Here is a 23827-nt window from a genome sequence, read left to right on the forward strand (position 1 = left end):
ATCTGGCCCCCTTGTTTGTACTTCTGAAATCACCCTTTTATATGCTCCCTCGACAACTTTTTTGGGGTACTTCTTTTCCTCAAACCGTTTTTTAATAATTTGTGCTTGTCGTTCAAAGTCCAACGAATCGGAACAATTTCTCTGTATCCTTTTCAGCTGCCCATAAGGCACATTCGTTTTCCATTGTTTCAAATGGCAACTTGAGAACTCCAGGTAGCTGTTCGTATCAACTTTCTTAAAAAACGTTTTAGTGGTGACTCTATCTTCCTTTGCTGAGATCTCTAAGTCTAAAAATACTACTCTCTGTTTATCTATAGTATCTGTGAATCTCAGATTGCAATTATTATGGTTGAGGGCCTTGATGTAATCTTTTAACGACTCCATGCCCCCGTCCCAAATAATCAGGATGTCGTCAATGTACCTTTTGTACATGACGATTCTGGGATCTACAAATTTATCCCTTTCAAAGATACCCATAAACAAGTTGGCAACACTTGGCGCACATTTCGTGCCCATTGTGAATTTTATAAGCAGATCCGAGGGACGGCAATGGGCACGAAATGTGCGCCAAGTGTTGCCAACTTGTTTATGGGTATCTTTGAAAGGGATAAATTTGTAGATCCCAGAATCGTCATGTACAAAAGGTACATTGACGACATCCTGATTATTTGGGACGGGGGCATGGAGTCGTTAAAAGATTACATCAAGGCCCTCAACCATAATAATTGCAATCTGAGATTCACAGATACTATAGATAAACAGAGAGTAGTATTTTTAGACTTAGAGATCTCAGCAAAGGAAGATAGAGTCACCACTAAAACGTTTTTTAAGAAAGTTGATACGAACAGCTACCTGGAGTTCTCAAGTTGCCATTTGAAACAATGGAAAACGAATGTGCCTTATGGGCAGCTGAAAAGGATACAGAGAAATTGTTCCGATTCGTTGGACTTTGAACGACAAGCACAAATTATTAAAAAACGGTTTGAGGAAAAGAAGTACCCCAAAAAAGTTGTCGAGGGAGCATATAAAAGGGTGATTTCAGAAGTACAAACAAGGGGGCCAGATAGAAATATAAACGGAAAAAATAAAAACAGCGAGAATGGAGATGGGAAGATAATTAGGAGTAAAGATAAAGGGAACAATAATGACATGAGATCAAAGACTACATTTATTACAAAATATAGTATCTACCACAATAGGATCAAAAATATCATTCGGAAACATTGGGCCCTCCTTAAAAAAGATCCCTTTTTAGGTAATAGCCTGAGTATACAACCGATATGCATATTTAGGAAAAATAAAACTTTTAAAAACCTCCTGGCACCATCTTGTCCGAAAAAAGAAAAAAGATTACATATGGAGGATAAACATGATCCAAAAGGGAAAACAGGGGCATTCAAATGCGGTAAAAAACGATGTAAAAGCTCTATACATATATTACATGGCACTACAGAAATAAAGAGCAAAGACAGCGAGAAAATACCCATAAAACAACATCTAACATGTAAGTCGAGGTACGTGATATACCTACTTGAATGCCCCTGCGGGAAGAGATATGTGGGAAGAACCACTAATTGTCTTAGTTCCAGAATTTCTCAACATAAAAGTAATATTAGGAAAGGGTTCACGAAGCATAGTGTCTCGAGACATTACAGTTTATCTCATAACTGCGACCCTTCATTGTTAAAAGTGATTCCATTAGAGAAAATATCTGTGAAATCGGTTAACTGTTTAAGGATAAAGGAGATGTATTGGATTTTTAAGTTAGGTTCATTGGTCCCACACGGTTTAAACGAAGTTCTAGAGAAATTTTAATTATTATAAAAAAAAAAAAAAAAAAAAAAAAAAAAAAAAAAAAATTTTAATTATTTTAATCATTTTAAAATTATATTAAGAGAAGTATTTACATATCAAGTAAGCACACATTTTTTTATATCTGCATGTTGGACACAAGTGTGTATGTATGTTTTTTTATATATACATGTGTGTAATAATTAGCCTTCATATACACATATGTATATATATATTTATTTTTATCAACTTTGCAATGCAACACACATAAATATCCTCTGTGTTGGGGATATTAGAATATGAGGCCCCCCTTTGCTGACAGCAGCAGGTCACATTAAAGTTGGCGTATTTGCACTGTGAGCCTGGCCCGGGATCCGGGACCAGCATTGCTACCATGGGAACGATACACATTAGGTGCGGTCACATGACATAGGACGGGGAAGCATTATTGCATCTCACCTCCGCATGGGGAACCGTGGGTAATACATTCCAGGTGTATCCGCCGGACGGTAGTCATGATGACCGTTACGTCATGACGCCTCACGTGCTGGTTGCAACCCGGAAATCCCATAGACCAGGTTGTAAAGCCCATGTCTATACACCGGATACTAGTCATGACGCCTTGAGCGTCATGACGTCCTACGTGGTGGCCGCAACCCGGAAGTCCCATGGACTGCACGGGGCGGCAAGCCCCAGCGTGCATTTCCATTAGGACACACTGGAGGGAATAGAGGAAAGAAACAGGATTGGTTAGTGTTCTAATGTAAGTGTTTGTCTGTACATATAAATAGCTGTTTGTAACCATGGATGTTTATGCTTGAGAAAGTCGCCATAGGAGCGACGAAACGCGTTGCATATTTGCATATTTTGCACAATCTGTCTTTGGGCATCTTGCTATTTTGCCATTATTTTAGTTTATTTTGTAATAAATCTAGCAGGAATCTCCTGCATTTATATTTAAATGTGTATAGTCCTTCAGAGCGCCTAAAATAGTTTTTGCATATCTTATATTGATGCAACAAGAAAGTTTAAGTTTTAAAGAGTTATTGAAACCCCTTGTTAATACATATTTTGAGTTGTATTTTATAGATGGTACCAGGGTGATTGACGACTCCACACCAGATGTTCACACAACAAGATCTCTAAAAGCAGAATGCCTCCGCATGTCTCGATACAAGAAGCGGAACTGAAGGCCCTCACTGAGGCGTGTAGAGTGACAGAAGGTAACCATTTACACTGACTCCTGGTATGTATTCGGCATAGATCATGGTTACGGCCCAATATGGAAGGCCAGACATTTTTAAACTTCTGTAGGACAACCCATTGAGAATGGTGTAGCAGTACAGAACCTTATGAAAGCCCTACTCCTACCAGACAAAGTAGCAATCCTGAAGGTGAAAGCTCATACTAAAGCCAACAGTGCAGAAGCAAAAGGCAACGCCTTAGCAGACTTCAGCGCAGACAGCGGCCCTCAAGCCGTGGAAGAAAGAAGAAAAGAAGATACTGACCGCACAAGTCAGAGACTATGATTTGGACTTTGATAAAAATTTGAACATTGATGTACTAAAGACATTACAGTCACAAGCCAGCAAAGAAGAAAAAGATAAATGGACTAATATGAGAGCAGTAGAACAGGGTGGCGTATGGCAAACAGTCAGTAACTTGCCTACCACGATCCCTGTACCCCATGATGGCCCAGCTGATCCATGGAAAGACTCACCTATCGAAGGCAGCTATGTTACCTACGCTTGAGAGAGAAAGGGTTGCCCCCTGGGTTCTTTGTAGCTGCTACATCATTTGTCCAGTTTTGCATGAGCTATGCCGTAAGCAACAGGGTAGAAGTAAATTGACCACAAAGGCACTTGCCAGGACCACTCTACCCATTTCAGGGATTGCAAATTGACAACATTCAGCTCCCACGTGTTGGGAAGTATGAATATGTGCTTGTTGTTGATGTTTTTCAGGTTGGAGGCGTACCCTGTTACAAAAGTAAATGAGCAGGTAACCGAAAAGAAGCTCATGAATAAGGTAATCTGCAGATACGGGGTACCAGAGGTAATCGAGTCAGATAGAGGTACACATTTCACAGGTGAAATAATGCAACACTTCATGTCTGCCCTGGGTAACTCCCAGGCATTTGACACCCCTTATCATCCACAAAGAGCCAGAAAACCATATTGCATTATAATATTTCTCTTCAGGCAATGAAACCCTGCACCAGAGGAAAACGAAAATGGTATGATACCCTATTAGGGGGAATTGGTACAGGTGTAGGGGTTCTGAACTCTATAGATTTAGAGGTGATGAAGAATAAAATGGCTGGGGTAGGACAGGATGTTTCTAGATTGATAAATGTTCAGGCACAATGCATGCCTTCCTTGTTCCTCCCCGATGTCTTGCATTAGGATATGATAAGGATGTATTAACGCTTTTTAATCTGGTTTTGCGGTTTAAAAGGATTTGTTTGTAAATATGAGTAAATTCATGAACTATACACAATGTAGCCTGCAATATGTATATATGATTCACGAGAGGGACAAAGCAGTCAGATGTGATGACAAAGAATGAAAAATTGTGGAGAAATATTCTCAATAATGTAATTCCAGTAGCATCTTGGATACGGCCCGGGGCTGATAGTATAGAATGCTCTGATGAGTATAGCACTGGGGAAATGATTTTATGATGTAAAGGACACAAGCCTGATGTGTAAGTCTGTAGTACTACCTGTGGTGTTCGGACCGCCTCTATATGCTTTACAATATTGGTTGCCCAAGTTCACAGGTATGATGATTTATAGTGAAAATAAAACCCATGGTATAGAGAACTGTGAAGAAACACTGGATGGCCTAGCATGCGGACGGAGTACAGCCGCATATGAGCCATGTTTCCAGCAGCCTTCAATCAGCATATGTGATTGGACGGTGTTACCTGCTTCTTCTATATACTGATAGAAGTTGGCCCCCAATATGTATATATTCTTTGTTGCCAACCGAACTGGAACCACCAGTATGTATAATCTCATCACTCCATTGTCTGGATGTATACAGAACATATCGGTGATACATTGGTTTACAGAAACTTACACATTTTTGCCAGATGCTGAAGCAACATTAAGGTACTACTGGTACCCAGATGCTATCCCTATGTCAACTCTGACAGTATCCTTGGGTAGAATTGTAAGACTAATGATAGATACTGAACACCTTTAAAAGCATTTGGATGTTACTAACCTCTCCCTTATGGAATTAGAAAAATGTATGAGTAGGAGATAAGCTAGTCAGCCTAGGTACTAAGATCCAGGTAGACACAGAGTATAACTGGTATGATATTTTTACTGAATGGTCACCTACAGCAGGAAAAGATGATGGATTTTATGTTTCACCCATTATTAATACTGTTTCTTTTGTTCATTCTTTTGAGTGTTTGCAATTTATGGACATTCTGTGGGATACGGAGACAAGCAAATTATCTGGAATCACTCCCTCTACGATATCGTTAAAACAGTCATACGTAAAAGAGCAACAACAGTGGGGATCCGGCGAAGAGGATAGAAAGACCGGCAAGGGTGGCTTAGCACCCTTGATAGCACCACTACAAAGGCTCTTTTCAAGATGGACTGTTTCAAAATGGGGGACTGTGAGGGTTATGAACATGAAAACTTATATATGTATACATTTCATCCATCTGTAATATACGTTTCCGGAGGCTGTAGGCCTAAATTGTACACTCTATTCTGTGTCCTATGAAAAGGTCTGCTAAATGCTTGTACATTTAGGCTAGTACTTAATTACATTATGTAGAGGTGTAATCTTAAGTGTCCATCATGTCTCCAAAGATCCTGTTTATCTCGTTACACTGATCAAAAGGTTGTATGGAATGCTTTGTTTCTTACTGCTGTCTAGGTAGGGCATGTGATAAGAATGTAGAGTGTGATGATAATCAGGGTACCAGACACGATGTCTACAAACAAACAAATAAAGCATTGTTTATAGAGAAGACAAAATTATGTACCAGTAAAACAGGTCAACCTCTGTAACACTAACCTACTGATACGCCTACTATTTTCTGTATAAGACTAAGTCAATTTACACAATAAAGGCAGATTGCTCTAAGACACGACCGTGATGCCTGTGTCTATTGCTTTCTCATGGTGGCTGCCATAACCACCTCTGATTTGGAGCCCCACAGCATATTAACGTAACATGGATTTTATCCCTAACAGGTGTCTCCACACACACTTTGAGTGCTCTTCTCAAAGAGTGTCCAGACCCCTCCTGACCCACGTCACAGGCCTCTCACCAGTCAAACAAGAAGCCTACTGCAAACTGATGAGGGGCAAACACCTGAAACAGCTGTCTGTGTATGGTTTTCCTGCTTGGCTTCCTTTTCCCGATTTTTGTTTCACAGGCTTCTTGAAAAGTCATACATTGATTTGCAGGAATGTTGCCATCCAATAGGTGGCGCTGCAGAGGTGTTCCATCTTTCTTATTTAAAGTGCTGGAGGGGAGGATGGAAGTCAGACAGAGCCCATTATAGTCAGGGGGGTCTGTCCGGCACCATTTGTGTCCATTATTGATTGCACTTTCTGTCTTTTTGTTCCCATGAAGGAACAGAAAAATGGAAACTTGAACGCAGATGTGAACTTGGTTATATAGTTGACCGGTTCTGTCTTTTAGGCCGCCCGCACGTGGCATGCAGCGGCGGTGGCGTCCTCGCGCACCTGTCGTCTTTTTTTTTTCTTCTTCATGTGTTCTGGGGATGGTCTACACGCTCGCTGTCGGACATGCGCAGTAATGATTTTTATTATTTTTTTAACTCCCGCAATTGGTTTCTGCTCGTGTGCAGGAAGAATCACTTTTCTGTAGCATGCTATAGTGGTATTTGCTGCAAAACCCAGAGGTGGATGTCCGCTCCAGATTCCGCAATGCAAATCTTCCCCCGTGTGCAGATAGTCTTAGTCAAGTTTAGGGCTACATGATGACTTTGGTCATGCAATTTCTCCGTCACATACGACCTTGATGCAGCCTTCATGCGACTTGGTTGTGCATATTTTTTGTTAATTCTTTGTTAAAGAAGTTGTGAAAATTATATTTTTTAAGTAAAACTCTCTTCCCTGTGCTATAACACAACTGAGAGCCATAACCTACCTCGCCTCTCCCCTGCTCAGTCCTCCGCTCCTTTATTTACAGGCTGCAGTCCTGCCTCATTTACAGGATGTCATTGTTCTTGCAGCCAATGACAGAGCTCAGAAATCAAGCATTGAGCTCTATCATTGGCTGCAGAGTCTGTGATGTCCCATAAAAAGGCTGGGGCAGCCTATAAACATTATGTCAGAGGGGAAACCCGGAGAGGGGAGTATATGCCACTTACGGTAGTTATGTTAGAACATGAGGATCAGAGTTTTCTTAAAAAAAAGAAAGAAAAGCTCTATAATGGAAAACTATGCCATAGATTTGCTTTTCTGGTGCAAGGACGGGCAGAGATGCAGCAGATAAGGAGCAATGAGCCTCATAGGCCGGGTTTACATCGGCGCAGATCCGGCACAAAAAACTGGAAGAAATCTAGTCAATGGGATCCACTTGGTGCTGTTTGGTTCCAACATAAGACTGATCCGTTTGCCTGGGGTATTTCGCTTTCCTGCTCCAGTAAAACTGAACCCCCGAGCGCAGATGTGAAAACGGCCTAAATCAATGTGTTGCGTATTTCCAGCGCATGAAACGCCAGTCTTAATCTTCCGTGCAAAAGGACCTATCGTTCAGATTCTCGCTGGATTGCAGTAATCTAATTGTTCAGTGTAATTGCTGCCAACCACTGAACGACGAACGATATTGGTTCGCTTATCGCTTGATTCTTAGGTCTGTCAAAATAAACAACAAACGACGATTGGCTCAGTCGCAGGAAATCAGCATGTACATGTGAATACGGTGCCACTTTTATCATAGTAAATAATGGGCAAGTTTTCTGCGTTATCGCAGAAAAGTAGGACGTGAATCCGTTTTTTCTTGTCGCACTATTGGGTTCGTTTACATGGGCGCGCTTCCACTCACACCATTGGAAATAATGGCTTAATACAACACGCGAGTTCTGTGCAGCTTGCAAACGTACAGAACCCATATATAAGCCCTATGGGTGGTTTCACATCTGCGCTCGGGGGGGGGGGGGGGTTGGTTTCCTTCTTCATTACAGTAGCAGTAAAGGGAAATCCCCTGACTTAAGGGAACCGAACAGCGCCGAACAAACCCCACTGACTATAATGGGGTCTGCTTGCTTTACGCTCAACTGCCCAGCGTCTAGCCAGATCTGCGATGGAATGCCCCATTGGAGGTTCCAATGCTGATGTGAGACCACCCTAACTCCGATTTCTAGAAGTGCTCTTCATTTATGTCTTTACTTTTATTGCATGGTCTAAAAAAAAATTATTTTTTTAATACATTGAGCATCTTCATTGTGTTTTCCCATGATGCATAGTAAGCCACAACACTTATGGTAATACTTTGTATTCCAGCAATGATGTATCAGCCTTTCAACGATCTAGGGATGAAAGCCATTTGGAAACTGTGTAGAGCATTTTTACAGATGTAGATGCTACAAACTGCTGTTAAACTACTCTTTTGTCAGCGATCATTGCCGGAATTGGAGTTGGTTCACAGACTCGTGACATCTGGCCTCCGCTAAAATTATTACTTAACAGATGAAACAATAGTTATGTTCAGAGTAAATTACTGTACAGTCCAAGTCCGTCATACCATTCTGGTGCTGTAACAACGTTATAGGCCAACTGTTTGGTCACTGCTGTAAAACCATCTACTTGTAAATGATTGTTGTTCAGAGACCCTGTTTCCCTGAAAATATGACCAACCCCAAAAATAAGCTTTATCATGATTTTTGAGGATGCTTGAAATAAAAGCCCTACTCCAAAAACAAGCCCTAGTTACAGATAGACCCTTCACCAAGAAAAGCAGACCCCCCCCCCCCCCACACCCCCAAGAATCGCACTCATAAGACCCCATGAGACCCAAAACCATAAGATTTAACAAGTGCCGGGTTCACACACAGATTGGGTAGTCCTGCTGACATCCCTCCACTCCCTAATTGTGGATTGGCTGTGGGTCGGACGGCTTCCGTTGACTTCAATGGAAGCCGTCTGTGTGGAAACCACAATGTAATAGAGCATACTGCATTTTTTTTCTCCGTGAGCAGAAAATCACGCTTGATTTCCACTCGTGTGCTGGAAAAAGCGCTTTTCCTTAGCATGCTATGGGCAGTATTTGCTGCGGAATTCGGAGGCGGACTCTCACTCCGGATTCCACAATGCAAATTTGCCCGTGTGCAGGCAGCCTAACGGGTATTGGATAAGTGGCGTTCTTACCACTGTGACCCCCACCAATTGTCAGAACAGAGAATCCTCTTCTCCCCAACTGCAAGACTACGGCTATTAGGAATTTCATTGGAGCAGCAGTTGTGCATGCGCCTTGCCACTCTGTTCAAAGTTAATGGGATTGACAGAAAGCAGCGCTGGATCCCCCAAAACAGATTTAGCATTTATTACCTATCCAGTGGTAATAAATGCATCAGGCTGGAATACCCCTTTAAAGTTCACCTAACTTTTCAGATGACTCTTCCAAATAAACTGCTATGTGTATAACGAGAATAATGCTCTATCTGGCCATTATATGGATTGTTTATGACATTTATCACCAATTTTCCTCTCTGTAGGCTGGATTTCTAATTTTCCATCATCTCTGAGTTGCTGGTAGGAGCTGGCTGCTGTGCTCTATTCTATACATTGCACAAAGAGAAAAGTGTAGATTCTGTTCCCTAAGTCTGTCTAGCACACTCTGAGAAACTGCATCACTAGAGACTAGAGATGAGCGAACTTACTAGGTTCGGGTGTTTTTACTCGGACGAAAAGATTCGGGGGTGGGGGGTAGCATCTGCAACCCCCTCGCACACCCCCGGCGCCCCCCGAATCTTTTCGTCCGAGTAGTCAGTTACTCGGAAAAAGCGGTGCTCGGGTCCAAAAACACCCGAACTGAGTAAGTTCGCTCATCTCTACTAGAGACCTATTGAGCAGTGTAGATGTGATTTCAGTAGCTGTAATTTACTTAGGCCATATTAACATGGCTAATAATGAGTTGCACCTGAGACTCTTGGGCACAACTCGCTTAGCACAGGGACATCTCGTCTGTGTGCTGTGCCAGAGACCGCACATTGTAAGTTCCCATTGTAAGTATCCCTCCCTCCATTTAAGATTTGCTTACTTACAGATTCAGTATTACGGCACATATAGCAATCTATGTAGGGGCTCACTTTTCAAGTGAAATGAGTCAGAAAAATGAAATCGCATGCATTAGGTAAACTGTGCAAGTGATGATCTCCATTTCTAAAGGGGTTGTACACTTGTAAACTAGTGATGGCCTACCCTCAGGATTGGTCATTAGTAGTAGATTGGCATGGATCCATTGGCTGGGACCTCACTGGTCAGCTGTTTACCAGGCTGGTGTGCTTATGCAGTGCATTTTTCTGCAAGAAGCATACATTTCTTACTGCAGTGGTCAGGCTTGGTATTGCAGGCAAAGTCCACAGTCATTTCAGATAGAACTTGGTCTGCAGTACCAAGCCTGACCACTACAGTAAGAATGGAGCTCTCCGCTTCCTGCAGAAATTGGCTTAGCATTTGACTGCAGCAGCCTGGGAAACAGCTGATTGGCAGTGTTCCCAAGAGACAGATCCCCCTGACAATCTACTATTGATGACCTATCCTGAGAAAATGCCATCAATAGTTTACAACTGGGCAACTCCTTTAATTTTGTAGTTAGATATACCTTGCAGATATGGGGGAAAAATTAAAGTCAAAAGAATTATTCTCTGGTGAAGAATACGGGCATGTATAACATCCATGGGGTTAAGGTACCTTTACACGGGGTGACTATCACCCGAATAGGTGAACTATAATAGGTGAACTACAAGAACAACAATTGCTTGCTTGCTTTACACAGAGCAATAATTGATAATTGGTTGTTCACTGATTCATCGTAGCTAGGGAGGGATCTCCATGCATATGTAAGAAAGAAGGTAGATCACTCCTGTATTATTGTATCTTGTCACCACCGGAAGCTAGGGGTTTGACAGCCCTTACATGGAGCACTGCCCCTGTCACACCCCTAGCTCCCGATTGGCTGTATCATTGTCCGGACAGCCGGCCAGGAAGATACTTGTTACTCTCCTCTCCGTTGCTGCACTCGCACCGTTGCTCACTGCTGTCATCCTCAAGCCCTCCGCGGTCTGTCCCTCCATGGTACAGCCACCACTGACAGTGAAGCAGAGAGTGCAGTGGCAGCCACACTGACAGCGGGGATAGCAGCGCAGAGAGCGCTTACAGCGCTTAGGGCAGGGGTAGCGGCCACACTGACACCGCGGTTGGGAGCAAGCACAACAGCAGGAGATCTCCTGCCTCAAGGTCTGTAGATGGGAGGCAATCGCTCACTTCCACGCCGGGGAGACGTAGGACCGCAGCACATCGCCAATAGGATAGCAGGGCCGGCACAGACTCCCAAATACCAGGGCAGTTCAGGGACAGTGAGTAACTGCATCAGCCAATCAGCTCCTGGGGGCGTCACCGACCTGTCAAGCAGCCTAAATCTCAAATCAAGTCTCAACCCCTACTTCCGGTGGTGACAAGGTACAATAGTACCGATGACTCCTAACCTGACCACTTCCTAGTGGATCCTGACTAGCAGAGTAACTATATAGTAAATTTCATGGACAGAAGAATTTGCAATACATGCAGTTTGAAATGCTGTGATTCCCTGCTGTGAGAGATGGGAGGGAGTTGCTTTGTAGTCTAGTCGCACAGCTTTTCATAGTCCGTAGTGTTAGCAATTATAACCCTTTTAAACCTCTGCTTGCAACTTGACTGTACTGAGAATACAGGCACTGGGAATTCTTCTCTAAGTCTGTGAATAATGCACGATCAAGCAAATCTATGTTGTACCACCATTAGCTACAGACAACATTTATGTTTCATGCTTTTTTTTTCACTTAGGGGATTCTCTAGCAATGCAAGAGCTATTGAAAGCTGAAGCATTAGAATAGAGCAATTCTCCCTGGTAATCTCTTCACATGGCATTAGAACATGTGTCAGGCAAGATAAAAGTTTCCACTGTCAGTGCGATGTACTTCCAGGAATGGTGTCAGTAACTTGATAAGAGATATTGGATTCACAAATGATTTTCCCCTGATGGTTCAAGAAATTCTTTCCCATCTTTGATGCAGAGTCCTTTCTGTGCCCACCTACGTCATACAGGCACAAGTTGCACACGCTACACGATTGCAAGACGAAAAGACTGCAAGGCGGGAGGATATTAAAGTGACCCTCCACTGTCGGGTAAATCTCTGTCCTAAGACGGGAGGAGTTAGGGGTATATTGCAGTTGTTTTCCGCAGCCCGACACGTAGTCTATCCCATCTGCCATTTTGGTCCACTTTTCAGCCAGCCAAGTTGGCTGCAGCAGTTTGCTAACTACCTAAGGCCGGATTCACATCTGCGCCAGGACCTCCGGGTGGAAGTTCTGTCAAAGACCCAGCTGAAAATACTGAAAGAAAAAGTGCTGCATGCAGCGCGTTTTCTTCCGGGTGGTTAGCGGGAGGACTCATTATAGTCAATGGGTCTGCCTGATGCTTTTCGGTTCTGTCCAGAGATCCGTCCCCAACACAGTTGTGAAAGCACCCTAAGACCGGGTGCGCATATCCACAGTGGAAGACCTGCGAATGGTCGCAGGAGCTAATTGCATATGCGTTCACTTTTGCATGTGGGTATACTGCGTATGGATTGCATATAGCTCCTATACCCCTGATGACGCCAGCGTTCTGCTGAAACATGGTGGGGGAGCTGGTCTTTTAGTACAGAGACTCATGTAGTCTGTCCTGCTAAGCTTATTTCAGACTCGGCTTATCTGGCAGCATCTTGCCATACATGCCGGCAGTTCATGCAGGGATCTCTCTTTAGTATATAGCAGTGTATTGCTGTATGGTAGCACGTACCAACTGCAGCAAGTGTTAGTCTTGTCCCTGATGTTTGTATATAATTAGCAAGGCAACATAGTGTCTCTCTTAGGCCTCCTGCCCACGGCTGGGTTGGATTCCGCCTGCGAGGTCTCGCAGCAAATCAGACCCGGCACCCCCCAGAGACCCTATACTCACCTGTCTGGATCTGCAGCAAGAGAGTCGGCCGGCGAGCCTGCGCACATGACGAACCGGCGCTGGGGTATGATGTGGATACCCGCGATACTTCCGCTGTGCCCACAGTGCGGAGTATCACAGGACAGACAGCTTCCATTGACTGCAATGGAATCCGTCCGTGCGTTTTTCCGCACAAATTAGAACATGCTGCGATTAGCCCTCCGCGAGCGGATAATCGCAGCTGATTTTCGGTCATCGGCAGGGCTGAATCATTTTACACAGCATGTCTATGGACGGACATTGCTGCGGAAATCACAGCAATTGTGATTGTGCTGTCATGGTAAGAGATGTTCTGGGAGCCTTCAGAACGAGATACGGCTCTCTAGGCGCGGTTGGTTTATACTACCTTTTCTGGAAGTAGTATAAACCACTTAAAAAAAACCCAACAAAACCCTTGTTCTTGTGCAGGAAGAGCCCAGAAGAACAAGCGGAAGTTGGTCTCCTAGCAACTTGCAAATGAATCTGCACCCATACGGAATGTTAATTGCGTATTGAACGCATCCATAGAAATCAGTGGAGCCCATACGGGCGAAATCCGTGGTAAAATAGAGCATGCTGCGATTTTTCATCCGCTTGTGGAATTCACAATACCTCCCCGCAAGTGTGAGCAAAACAGCGAAAATCCATGGATTTCAATGCCCGTGTATTACAACCTATCGTCCACGCAGACAGCAATTTGCAGAGACCCCCACACCCCCCTAATGCACACTGTGCACTGCTCTCTGGCCACTGATATTCAGATGAGTATCCTTGGCCAATCAGAGAGCATGTATAGTGCATTTGTAGTTGAACACCTCAGAGAAGAACTGCAGGTAATATACACCCCTCCACCTGCGGTTCCAGGACACAATTTTGCATTTGCATTAAGCAGTAACAATAGAGAAACTTTTTCTTGGAGTTTATCTCTGACCCTGTAGTGATGCTGGTAATGTTTATCTCTGACCCTGTTGTGATGCTGGTAATGTTTATTTCTGACCCTGTTGTGATGCTGGTAATGTTTATCTCTGACCCTGTAGTGACACTGGTAATGTTTGACCTGTTTTCACCTTTGCATACATGTTCCTAAACAGTTTGCTATGCGATAAATGTTTTTCTTTATGCCGGGAGAGTCGAGTTCAGGCCATATGATGAAATCCTACAGCGCAGCCCACAAGCTAGAGAATCCCTCCTCCTCACATCCGATACATACAGCGTGTCACAGACCCCACTGGCAGAGTTTTCTTGTTGGGGGTTCAATAGTGTCTAAATAGTGATTTCAGAAGGGAAGTGTTTTTAGGATATTAAGTTTTATCTGCATCCATTTAATGGGAATGTGTCATAAGAAAATAGCCTGTTGTATAAATTAGTTTTTAAGTTATACATATATTTTTTTTAATTTTTCAATGTTCTGGTGTTGCATCTTTCACACCCCAGAGACGTGTACATTCTGTTACGTCTCACACACCACCGAACAGGCAAACTCAGACTGAATAGCAGAACTGCCAAACGGCTCATATTCGCCAACAGACCAACTCAGATGAAACACGACGGAACCGCAGCACTGCAAAACCGACGTCATACTCGTGGACAACCATAAACTGACTGGCAAGCACTCAAAACACTCACCTGAATACCTGCACACACAGCCAGATGGAATAACTATAGAATGTACAGGGTATTCTTTTGTATTTTGTCCAAGATACTTTAGCCTGCGAGCTCACATCAAGGGTCCTCATTGTCTTGCAGGTCCCTACTCTAACAAGATAACTAACCCCAGGAAAACCTGTCTGCATGCGGGACGATCGTTCTGACAGGGACGACCCTGCGCTTGAACCTAGGGACCTGCCTGTATCCTAGATGATGAAGGATCCACAGCAGGACACAGTTCACACTACACAAAAGGCAAACTGCACTGACACACATGACACTGATCAAATTAAAGCGCATACTGAACATGCCCGCTCACACCTCATGTCCAGCCACATGCAGGAACAAGACAATGTTTACACTGAACATACTGAATAAACAGAGGAAAGACAAGCAGCCACCACAGAGGAGCTGGTATATATGAGCAGCAGACCCGGGGGATTGGCTGACTGGGGAAATCCACATCCAGACAGTTTAATGAACACCCCCTGTGGACCATTGCTGCTGGAAACCATGTAGAACAACAGATCCCAGCAGAACTCTCTAACACATGGTATATGTGATCTAAGTGATCTTTATGTAGCAATCAATTTTAAGAGTGATTTTATCATCATCACAGAATAAAAATGAAAGGGGACACCTATGTCGCTGATACAGGGTCCACCATTCACAGTAGTTAATGTCACAGCTCACCTCCTCCCCCCTTGCACAATGACCTGCACTGACCATCAAGCATGCCCACAATTCACTGTATATAAGTCAATACCTCCTGTCCATTGTGTGAATGGCCCATGAATGAGTGGTATACAGACAATAGAATAAAACAAACAGCAATCATAAAATATAAACAGAAAAATGGATAATGTTTCACTATCTGGTTTTGATTAGTAAAGGAATTTTATATAAATGATAGACCTGTCACAACATAAAATGAACAGGCCTGGGGGCATGGCTCCATAGCGGCGACCCCTTCGAATTCTTCACTGCTTTTCAAGTCCGCTACCCTTCAGAGAGGCTTTTCTTAGCTCCGGCTCCTTGTGCCATCAATGTGGTCCACACTGCTCACTCTGTGGGTGACCTGAGATTGGCAGTCTCATCTCTATAGACCCATGGATTTCTATCAGAGAGTGCTATGGGCATGACTACCTCCTGACTGTATGCTGGATCAGATGGATAAAGATTTGTTGGCTCTCCTGACTTTATGCAACATTTCTCATGCTTATTATGCAAGTATATTACAGAAATGATGAGGCTAGACACAAGTTAGTGAATGAGCCTAGGTTGTCTGAAAAGCTAGTGGCCTTTTTAAAGTGAATCAACTACTCCAGCACCGTGGCTCCATTCTTGGCGCCAAGTCTATATTGATGGACTGCAATCAGTCAGCCTTCTGCAGCCAATGCTGCGGGTGCTGTGTTATGCCTGATTCTGCATGTGGCTCTTCTTTTTTTTTTTTTTCATTCCCCCATTCCGTTTCATAGCGGGGTCGCGTAAGAATCGCCGTCCATACGCAATGTATTTCGTATAGACAGAGTTTAGTACGCTGCCCTTAGAAAAGAATAGGGCTCATGCTGTGGTTTTTTTTTTTTGTTTTTTTTTTAACCCCTTATTCCATATTTATAAAGAAAATCAAAAGAAACGAAACCATATTCGGTATCACCGCAACCATAAAAATCTGATCTATCAAAATAACTATTCTGTATGGTGAACGTCATCTGAAAAAAATTCTACAACAGCAGAACCGCCCCCTTTTTGTCACCCCCATCTCCAAGTAATAAAAAGCGATAGTCAAACTCTAAAATGGTATAGAAAGAATCTGCACGGCGCGAAAAATGAGCGCTCACAAAACTATATTGACAGAGATGAAAAAGTTATGGCTGTCAGAAGATGGCCACAGAATTTTTTAATTTTTTTTATTTTATTTTTTAAAACTAGTAAGGCAAAAAATAAAACTATATACATTTGGTATTGTAGTAATCGCACTGACCCATGGAATAAAGTTATGTTGTTTTTACTGTAGTGTGAAGGCCATAAAAACAGGACCCCACAAAAAAATGGCAGAATTATGTTTTTTACCATTGCATTCCACTTAGATTTTTTTTACTTTTTTCAGTTCATTACATGGCTCATTAAATAGCACCATTGAAAAATACAACTCGTCCCGCAAAAAAGGGCTCAACAAGCTACGTTGATGGATAAATAAGAGTGATGATTTTTTTTTTTTTAAGTGAGGAGAAAATGAAGAAAAAAAATAGGCTGCATCCTTAAGGGCTCAAGAATATTGTACTCCAGAATTATTTCCTAGGCATATTTACTAAAACAGACATGACCGGTCTTGACAGGTCGTCTTCATGAAAGAAGTGTGATTGAACATTTTCAGCTGTCGTTCGGGGTCGATATGGCGGTAAGCCTCTCTAATCCAAGAGAATTCTAAGCCCTCATTTCCAGAGTGACTCCTTGTGTTGATAGTTGGAGATCCTCGATTACTTTCTATATAGAGAACGGCTTTATTTCCGTGAGTCATTGATGAAGAGAACTTCTCTAAAAGAACCAGTGATTCTGCTCCGCCAGCTGTGTTTTTGCTTATTGAATAATTATTTTACCAGATTTCCTGAAATTTTCCGCTGCTGTTTATTCCTCGGAGGAGAATCCCGTCTAATTTGGAAATCACTGCGTCTTGTTTCTGACGAGCGTAATCTCTTTAGCGTTATAATAATGTAAACATACGGCTCTTTTTATGAAGTTTTCCATCTAATGAATCCGCACAAATGATGTTGGGGGAAGAAAGGATGTGAAGTGTGCCGCCTAAGCCAGAGCAGCACTAGATAAGTTGGCAAAGTTTTTTTTTTTGTTTTTTTTTTAAACTTGTTTTATGGTTGCCGATCTATAGAGTTTGCCATATGGATACAATCTATATTGAATGGGCGCTTGATTAGAACCAGCGAAAATCCAGCGATCTGAGCGACAACCGAAGTCTGGTCATCAGTAGTACACTAGCCTGGGTTAGGATTTCATACACTGCCAACTTTGTGTATAACAAGAAAGGTGTGAACTGGGCAAAAACATCCAGCGAAAGGGGATCCTGTGGACAGAAAGAACTCTTCAAAGAAAGGGGTCAGAGGAGGATGTCAAGAATCAAGACAAACAGCTGTGAACGGTCAAGCAAATGGCATAACGCTGATGCTCCAACTAACACATCCGAACACACAACTTGTCTCTCCTTAGCACGGATGGGCAATAACAGCAGATGACCAGTTCCAGCTCTCTTGCGATCTAAGGGCTCATTCATACGTTTTTACGGCCGCCCACTAGCGCTGTAAAATCACATTAATGAAACATAGCTGCGATCGAGTCCTGAGCATAGTTGGTGTTTTCTCATACAATCACGCAGGCGTTTTGTGGGGAAAATACGCTGCAGTGCGGAATTCCGTCGGTCGGCAGAAATCCTCGGAATGACTTCTTATAGCTTAAATAGAGCCAGCTGTCATCTTTTCTGAGCACCGGACACAGGTAAACTCCCTACCCCCTTCCTTTTTTTTCAGCTCCCATAGGAGTTTATGGTAGCCTCCAACGTTTTTCGTGAAAAGATATCTTTTCACGCAGCGTTAAAAATCGGAGACCAAAAACTGTCTTTTTGAAATCGTTCATGTGACTGAGTGCATTGAAATCGCACTTTTTGGGGGACGTATTAACGTGGCTAAATAGCCGCGTAAAAACGCTTGTTTGTGAGACCTAATGCTGTATTTACACAGACGGGTGTGATAACAGTCCAAGAAAGCCGGACCGATATCCCACTTGTCAACCCATAATGTGAATGCAATTGATATGTTTTTGAACGAAGAATGCATCTTGGCGCTTGCAGTTTTCGCGCACCTGACAAACACATGTTGTACCAATGAGGAAAGACAAAAATTCCATCACACTCACAAGAAAATCGCATCTGCTTGCGAGTGCGATGTGATTGGACATGTTGCGACTTTTCCATATTGCAACATTGCTGCAAGAGAAAATTTGCCCGTGTAAATAAACTATTGCAAATAACGGCCTCTATTTTTGTGCGTCTCGAAAAGCACAAAACTTGCGTGCTAAAAGTCGGCGTGTAAATACTTCCTAAGGGAAATAGAAAGGAGAGACTCCAATGTGCAAAAAAGCGGAAAACATCATCTGGGCAGATGAATCTAGATTTCTGTTGCATCGTGCTGATGGGAGGATTCACACTGAATTTTGTGCGAGCAGCATGAATTGATGAGCCGTTCCTGTCAGGTGACAACAGGCTGGGGGAGGTGGAGTAATAAGGAGTCTTCTTGGTACATCCTGGTTTTGCTGATACCTGTGGGTGGAAACCATGATGAATTTCTGCAGTTCTGAAGACCAAAAGAGGTCCAATGCGCTACTGGATGGTGGGTGTGGGTGTGGGGGTAGCCATTTAGTATAAGCTTCCACAGGAGCCAACAAAGCCAAGATCGGGAGTGCTATTCTTCAGGATCTTATTAAAAATTGCTTTAGTTGCCTTACTACGTGTAGAACTGCTATGGAGTGATCATGGTAGCCATTGGTGGACCTTTTTTACCTGACCAGCAATATAATGACTCTGTAAGGACAAAATGAACCCTATAGCCCCTAATTCTCTCTAGGATCGTAGTCCCGAGTATTTTCTTCTGCTACTTTTTTGTTCCAGTTCCCCCCTACGTCATTCTCTGACGCGTTCTCGACATCTGCTGTGGAACTACAGTATAGATTCTAGTATTTCCTAATGTTTAGGGAGCCACAGGCTGCCAATTGTAATCTGATGTAAAATGGGCTATGATGGTGCTGAATTCCATATGTGAATGAGCTTAGAATCCGGTCGCCTCTTCAGATGGTTCTCCGCAGTGTTTTTATACAAACGATCATTTTACTAGTTTCTTCTTGACAGGATGTTCTTCCATGGCCCACAAGCTGCACAATTAACCGCAGCGTCCTTGCTTTGTCTTCTTGGTAAAAACAAATTGTGCCGCTGCCTGCTGCGCACACAAATTGGAGTAATTGTCGTGCTGCATCTGTTGCATTATATTTTAAGATACAAATGCTGCTAAAAACACGACGTCTGTTGATTACTGAAGTGCATATCAAATGGAGAGGCGGCAGTTTCAGCATCTCTGGTGGGACTCGTTTCTTATCTCGATCATTATCAGATACTAAGTTACACCCTTCTTCCTGCGACATCAGCCCTTCACTGCTACAAAACTCCAGTGATTGTTTGTCCGCCGTCTCGAACACCGTATCTTCACTCTACCAGACACTGAATCTTTCAAAAACTATGAACTTGTCCTGTTTCTGCTGCCCGCTAATCTACCTAATTCTGGTATTTCCATTTCAGTGTGTAGTGCTACCCATAATTCCTTGAGAGCACGCCCTCTGCCTTGGCGGTATATTTGACTCTGATCTTTCCTTCACCCCCTATATTTTATCAGCTGCTTGCTCATGTCCCCTTCACCTTAAAAAACATCTCTAGAATCTGCCTTTTTCTTACTGTGATAACACAAAAACTGATCCATTCTCTGCTGACTATTGAGTCTCCTCACTCACCATCTAGGTGCTCTCCCTAAGGAGAAAAGATAGTGTTTCTGACCCCCATCCCAGGCCTTTCACTAGCCGAGCCAGACCCCTACTATACACTGAGGAAGGGCAAACACCCTGAAAGAGCTGTCTGTACATGGAGTCTGGCTTTACTTTTAATTCCCAGTCATTGTAACAAGGCTTGTATAAAGAGTCTGACTTTGGCTTGAAGGAATGCTGCCCTCCAATAGGTGGCACTGTGGAGGATTTATTCCATCTCCCTTATTTGCATATTACCCAGAGGAGCGTGCATGGCCATTTGAGTCTCCTCACTCACCATGTAGGTGCTCTTCCTAGGGAGAAAATATAGTGTTTCTTACTCTGCTGACTATTGTAACTCATTACTGATTGGTCTTCCGCTCACTAAACTCTCCTCTCTCCAGTCGATCTTGAATGCATCAGCTGAGTCATCTTTTTGTCCAGCCACTGCCCTGATGCCTCCACCCTGGAGCAGCCACTGCCCTGATGCCTCCACCCTGGAGCAGCCACTGCCCTGATGCCTCCACCCTGGAGCAGCCACTGCCCTGATGCCTCCACCCTGGAGCAGCCACTGCCCTGATGCCTCCACCCTGGAGCAGCCACTGCCCTGATGCCTCCACCCTGGAGCAGCCACTGCCCTGATGCCTATGTTGGCGCTATGTTAACATTATTCAATCATTTAAATGGAAATTTCTGATGGACTTCTTTATGTATAAGAAGGTCTTTCTTCCAGGTCTGAGCACATTGTTTCCCTAGTCTTTCCTATGTGAAAGATATGAAGCAATAATCACTTTGAATATCTTTGGTGCCCCAAGTGGGCTCTTATTTTTTCTTTTTCTTGAGCTTTGTTAGTTCTGATTTGTTGGTAAACTAGAAGATGACTTTACGGATTCCATCGAGGGAAGTAGGAGGTTTGGTTGAGCCATTGAGTTATTGGGCTGTATATGCTATCATCTCCTGTCAGATGGGATTATGTGTCTTGTCTCAGCGGGCTGAATGGTGATCCTGTGCCCGTGCTGTGTGTTCAGTTTAAGCCCTGGCATTGAGCCTCGAGGACTGCGTCCAAAGGAGGCGGAACGGTAGTGAAATAGTCCCTAATTCAGAAGTGTTTCACTTAATCCTCCTTTTACAGCGTACGAGAGGAGTGACTGGCAGGGATATCTGTGTAATTGATCCCTCTATTAATGTTCCCTTTTTCAGAGAGCAGGGGCTATGTAATTACACCTACAGGCACACGACCAGGCAAGGAACAAATGGCTTTAGTTTTTCCTTCCCCCCCCTCTTTCTGGGTTCTTTATAACAGCTGCGATCACCTTTGAGCTGATTCTGGGTGCCCCCAGCCGGTAGACCCCTACCATCAAGGATCAACAGTCCAAAAGAGAGAAAAATAATCATAAAGTAAAATGATTTTTTTTTTTAAAGAAAAGTTATGAGTAATTGCCTGAAAAGTTTTAATTGCATGTAAGTATTGAAATTTTGAGTATCTTGTCTTCTAGATTCCCACCTGACACAAGACTAGTAGTGCCGACATGTTCCGTAACAGTCTGAAGATGCTTCTCAGTGGCGGAAAATCTAACCGGAAAAATCGGTCCAGCGGTAAGATCTTAGACTCTCTTGTTTTTCTTATAGAGTCCTACAGTAAGCCGCTATCTGTGGGGGAGCCAGGTAGTAAGTATTCCGTTTCCCTGCAGCGCCATCACAGGGGGATTTAAGTATCTCACATTTCTCAAAGTCTTTTTCTAACCTTTTTAGGGTAACTTCCTTTAAAAAAAAAAAAAACTTTTGACATCTCAGCGATATGTCAAAAGTTTTGATCCATGGGGGTCCGAGTGCTAAAACCCTGCAGATCATTGAAACCAAAGGGATTACAGCGCTGTGCCCCTTCGGCTAGCTTCACTGTCTGTTTGCGCCTCTTGTTAACTAATGCATAGACTTCTGTAGGGTTTTGTAGAATTGATCCAAACTTTTGACATGTTCCTCTGACTTGTCAAAAATGTTTTAAAAGTGCAGTTACTCTTTAAAAAAAACCAAGAACCAAAAAAAGAATTAGGGAATAGCATATAAAATGGCCATTAGAGCCATTTCACGCTAGTATTTTTGATTTCCGTCTAGCTGTACCATCAAAACGGGGAAAAGTGTGTTTTCCTAGCTCTAGAAATGCACTGAAACTGAAGATTTTCAGTTTCAACTTGATTCTCAATTTTTCATTCCGTTTTTTTTACAATGCGTTTTTTGTCTCCAGTTCAAAGAAAAAAGTATCTTTTTTTTACATTGTAGTCAATGGGAGACAGAAATTAGCAGAAAGCAGACCGTTTTTGTATTGGGTTTTGTTTCTGAGGGCAGGAGACCATGAAGACCAAGAACAAAACGAATCCATTTAATATGGAGAACCGAAGTGAAACGGAAATAATCGGAAAGCATGCTTTCCTTCTCTTTTTTTTTTTTTTTAAAGATGTGTTTTACGGATCCAGCAAAAAGAACGCTTTCTGTTCATTTTCATTTCACTTCTGTTTTGTACATTTCCGTTTTTTGCAAAACCGGATCTCCCTAAAATAGCACTGCCCTACTCGCCCTTCTACTGTGATTCCATTCCATCGCTGCTGACTCAGTTCCCTTCGCTCCAGTCTGCGAAAGGAAGTGATGCTATGATTTTCACTGCTGACGTGACGTTGCAGCCAATCGCTGGTCTCGGCGATCAGGTGTGCATAAATGGCACGTGACAATTTGAGTAAAGCAATTGGCTGCAATTGTCATGTGACCAATGAATGTGAAAGCATTGCTTCCTGTTTCAGCGGACGGGATTGGTCGTTTGCAATGGACAGAGGGCGCAGCGGAAGCGTGAATAGTGGCTATTTTATTTTTTAAGCTGGGTCAATTTTTTTTAACCCCTTAAGGACTAAGCTCTGTAAATTTACGGCACTTGGTCCTAGGCTTTGATCCCAGAAATATGGCGCAGGATGAAAGCCTCTGCTTCTGCAGTTAAGCAGAAGCAGGTTGGGGTTCTCGGCTCAGAACCTGGAGGAGAAGGGGGAGGCAGTTTTTAACAGTTTCTGCCTTCTCCTTTCCGGTTTACATAGAGCTCAATGAGCGCTATGTACTAAAAAGTGAAAGTGTTTCTTCCACTACGCAAGCCAGTGATCAAATGACCGCCGGGATCCCCTGGCACAGCAGAGCTGCAGGGTCCTAGAAGACTCAGATCAGCTCTGCCAGTGACTGTCACTACAAGGGAATGTTTTTCCCTGTAACTGGGGCTCATATGGATGCCCCAGCAAAGTGGAAAAGTGTGTAATAAAAAAAAACAAAAACCTGAATGTCCCCCAGAGGTCTTACATGAGGTCATGGCAGACGAGAATGATAAAAAAAAATAGTTACAAAAATAAGTAAGAAAAAATTATGGAATAAAATCAAAAAGATATACATACAGACAATTACCCCAAACTGTCGCCATATGTGCCCTGTAATCCGAAACCATACATATTATATACCAAAACGTCCGAAAACAAAATGAGGGACCCGGTATAATACTTTATTTAAACCTAAATATACTAATAAAAAAAACAAAACTATAAATGTTAAAAAAAAATAATTTTTTTTTA

The 23827-nt window shown here is 43.0% G+C and overlaps 1 protein-coding gene across 1 annotated transcript in view; it reads left to right on the forward strand.

Annotated features, from left to right (window-relative positions):
- The window catches only part of TANC2 (tetratricopeptide repeat, ankyrin repeat and coiled-coil containing 2), a 469518-nt gene that overhangs the window by 191534 nt on the left and 254157 nt on the right, over positions 1-23827 (forward strand). Inside the window, exon 3 of the mRNA XM_066587526.1 lies at positions 21728-21827. Coding sequence (XP_066443623.1) covers positions 21761-21827 — 67 coding nt within the window. The 5' untranslated portion in view covers positions 21728-21760. The remainder of the gene's footprint in view (positions 1-21727; positions 21828-23827) is intronic.

The sequence above is a fragment of the Eleutherodactylus coqui genome, chromosome 13 (genome assembly GCF_035609145.1).
Source record: "Eleutherodactylus coqui strain aEleCoq1 chromosome 13, aEleCoq1.hap1, whole genome shotgun sequence".
Taxonomy (NCBI): Eukaryota; Metazoa; Chordata; class Amphibia; order Anura; family Eleutherodactylidae; genus Eleutherodactylus; species Eleutherodactylus coqui.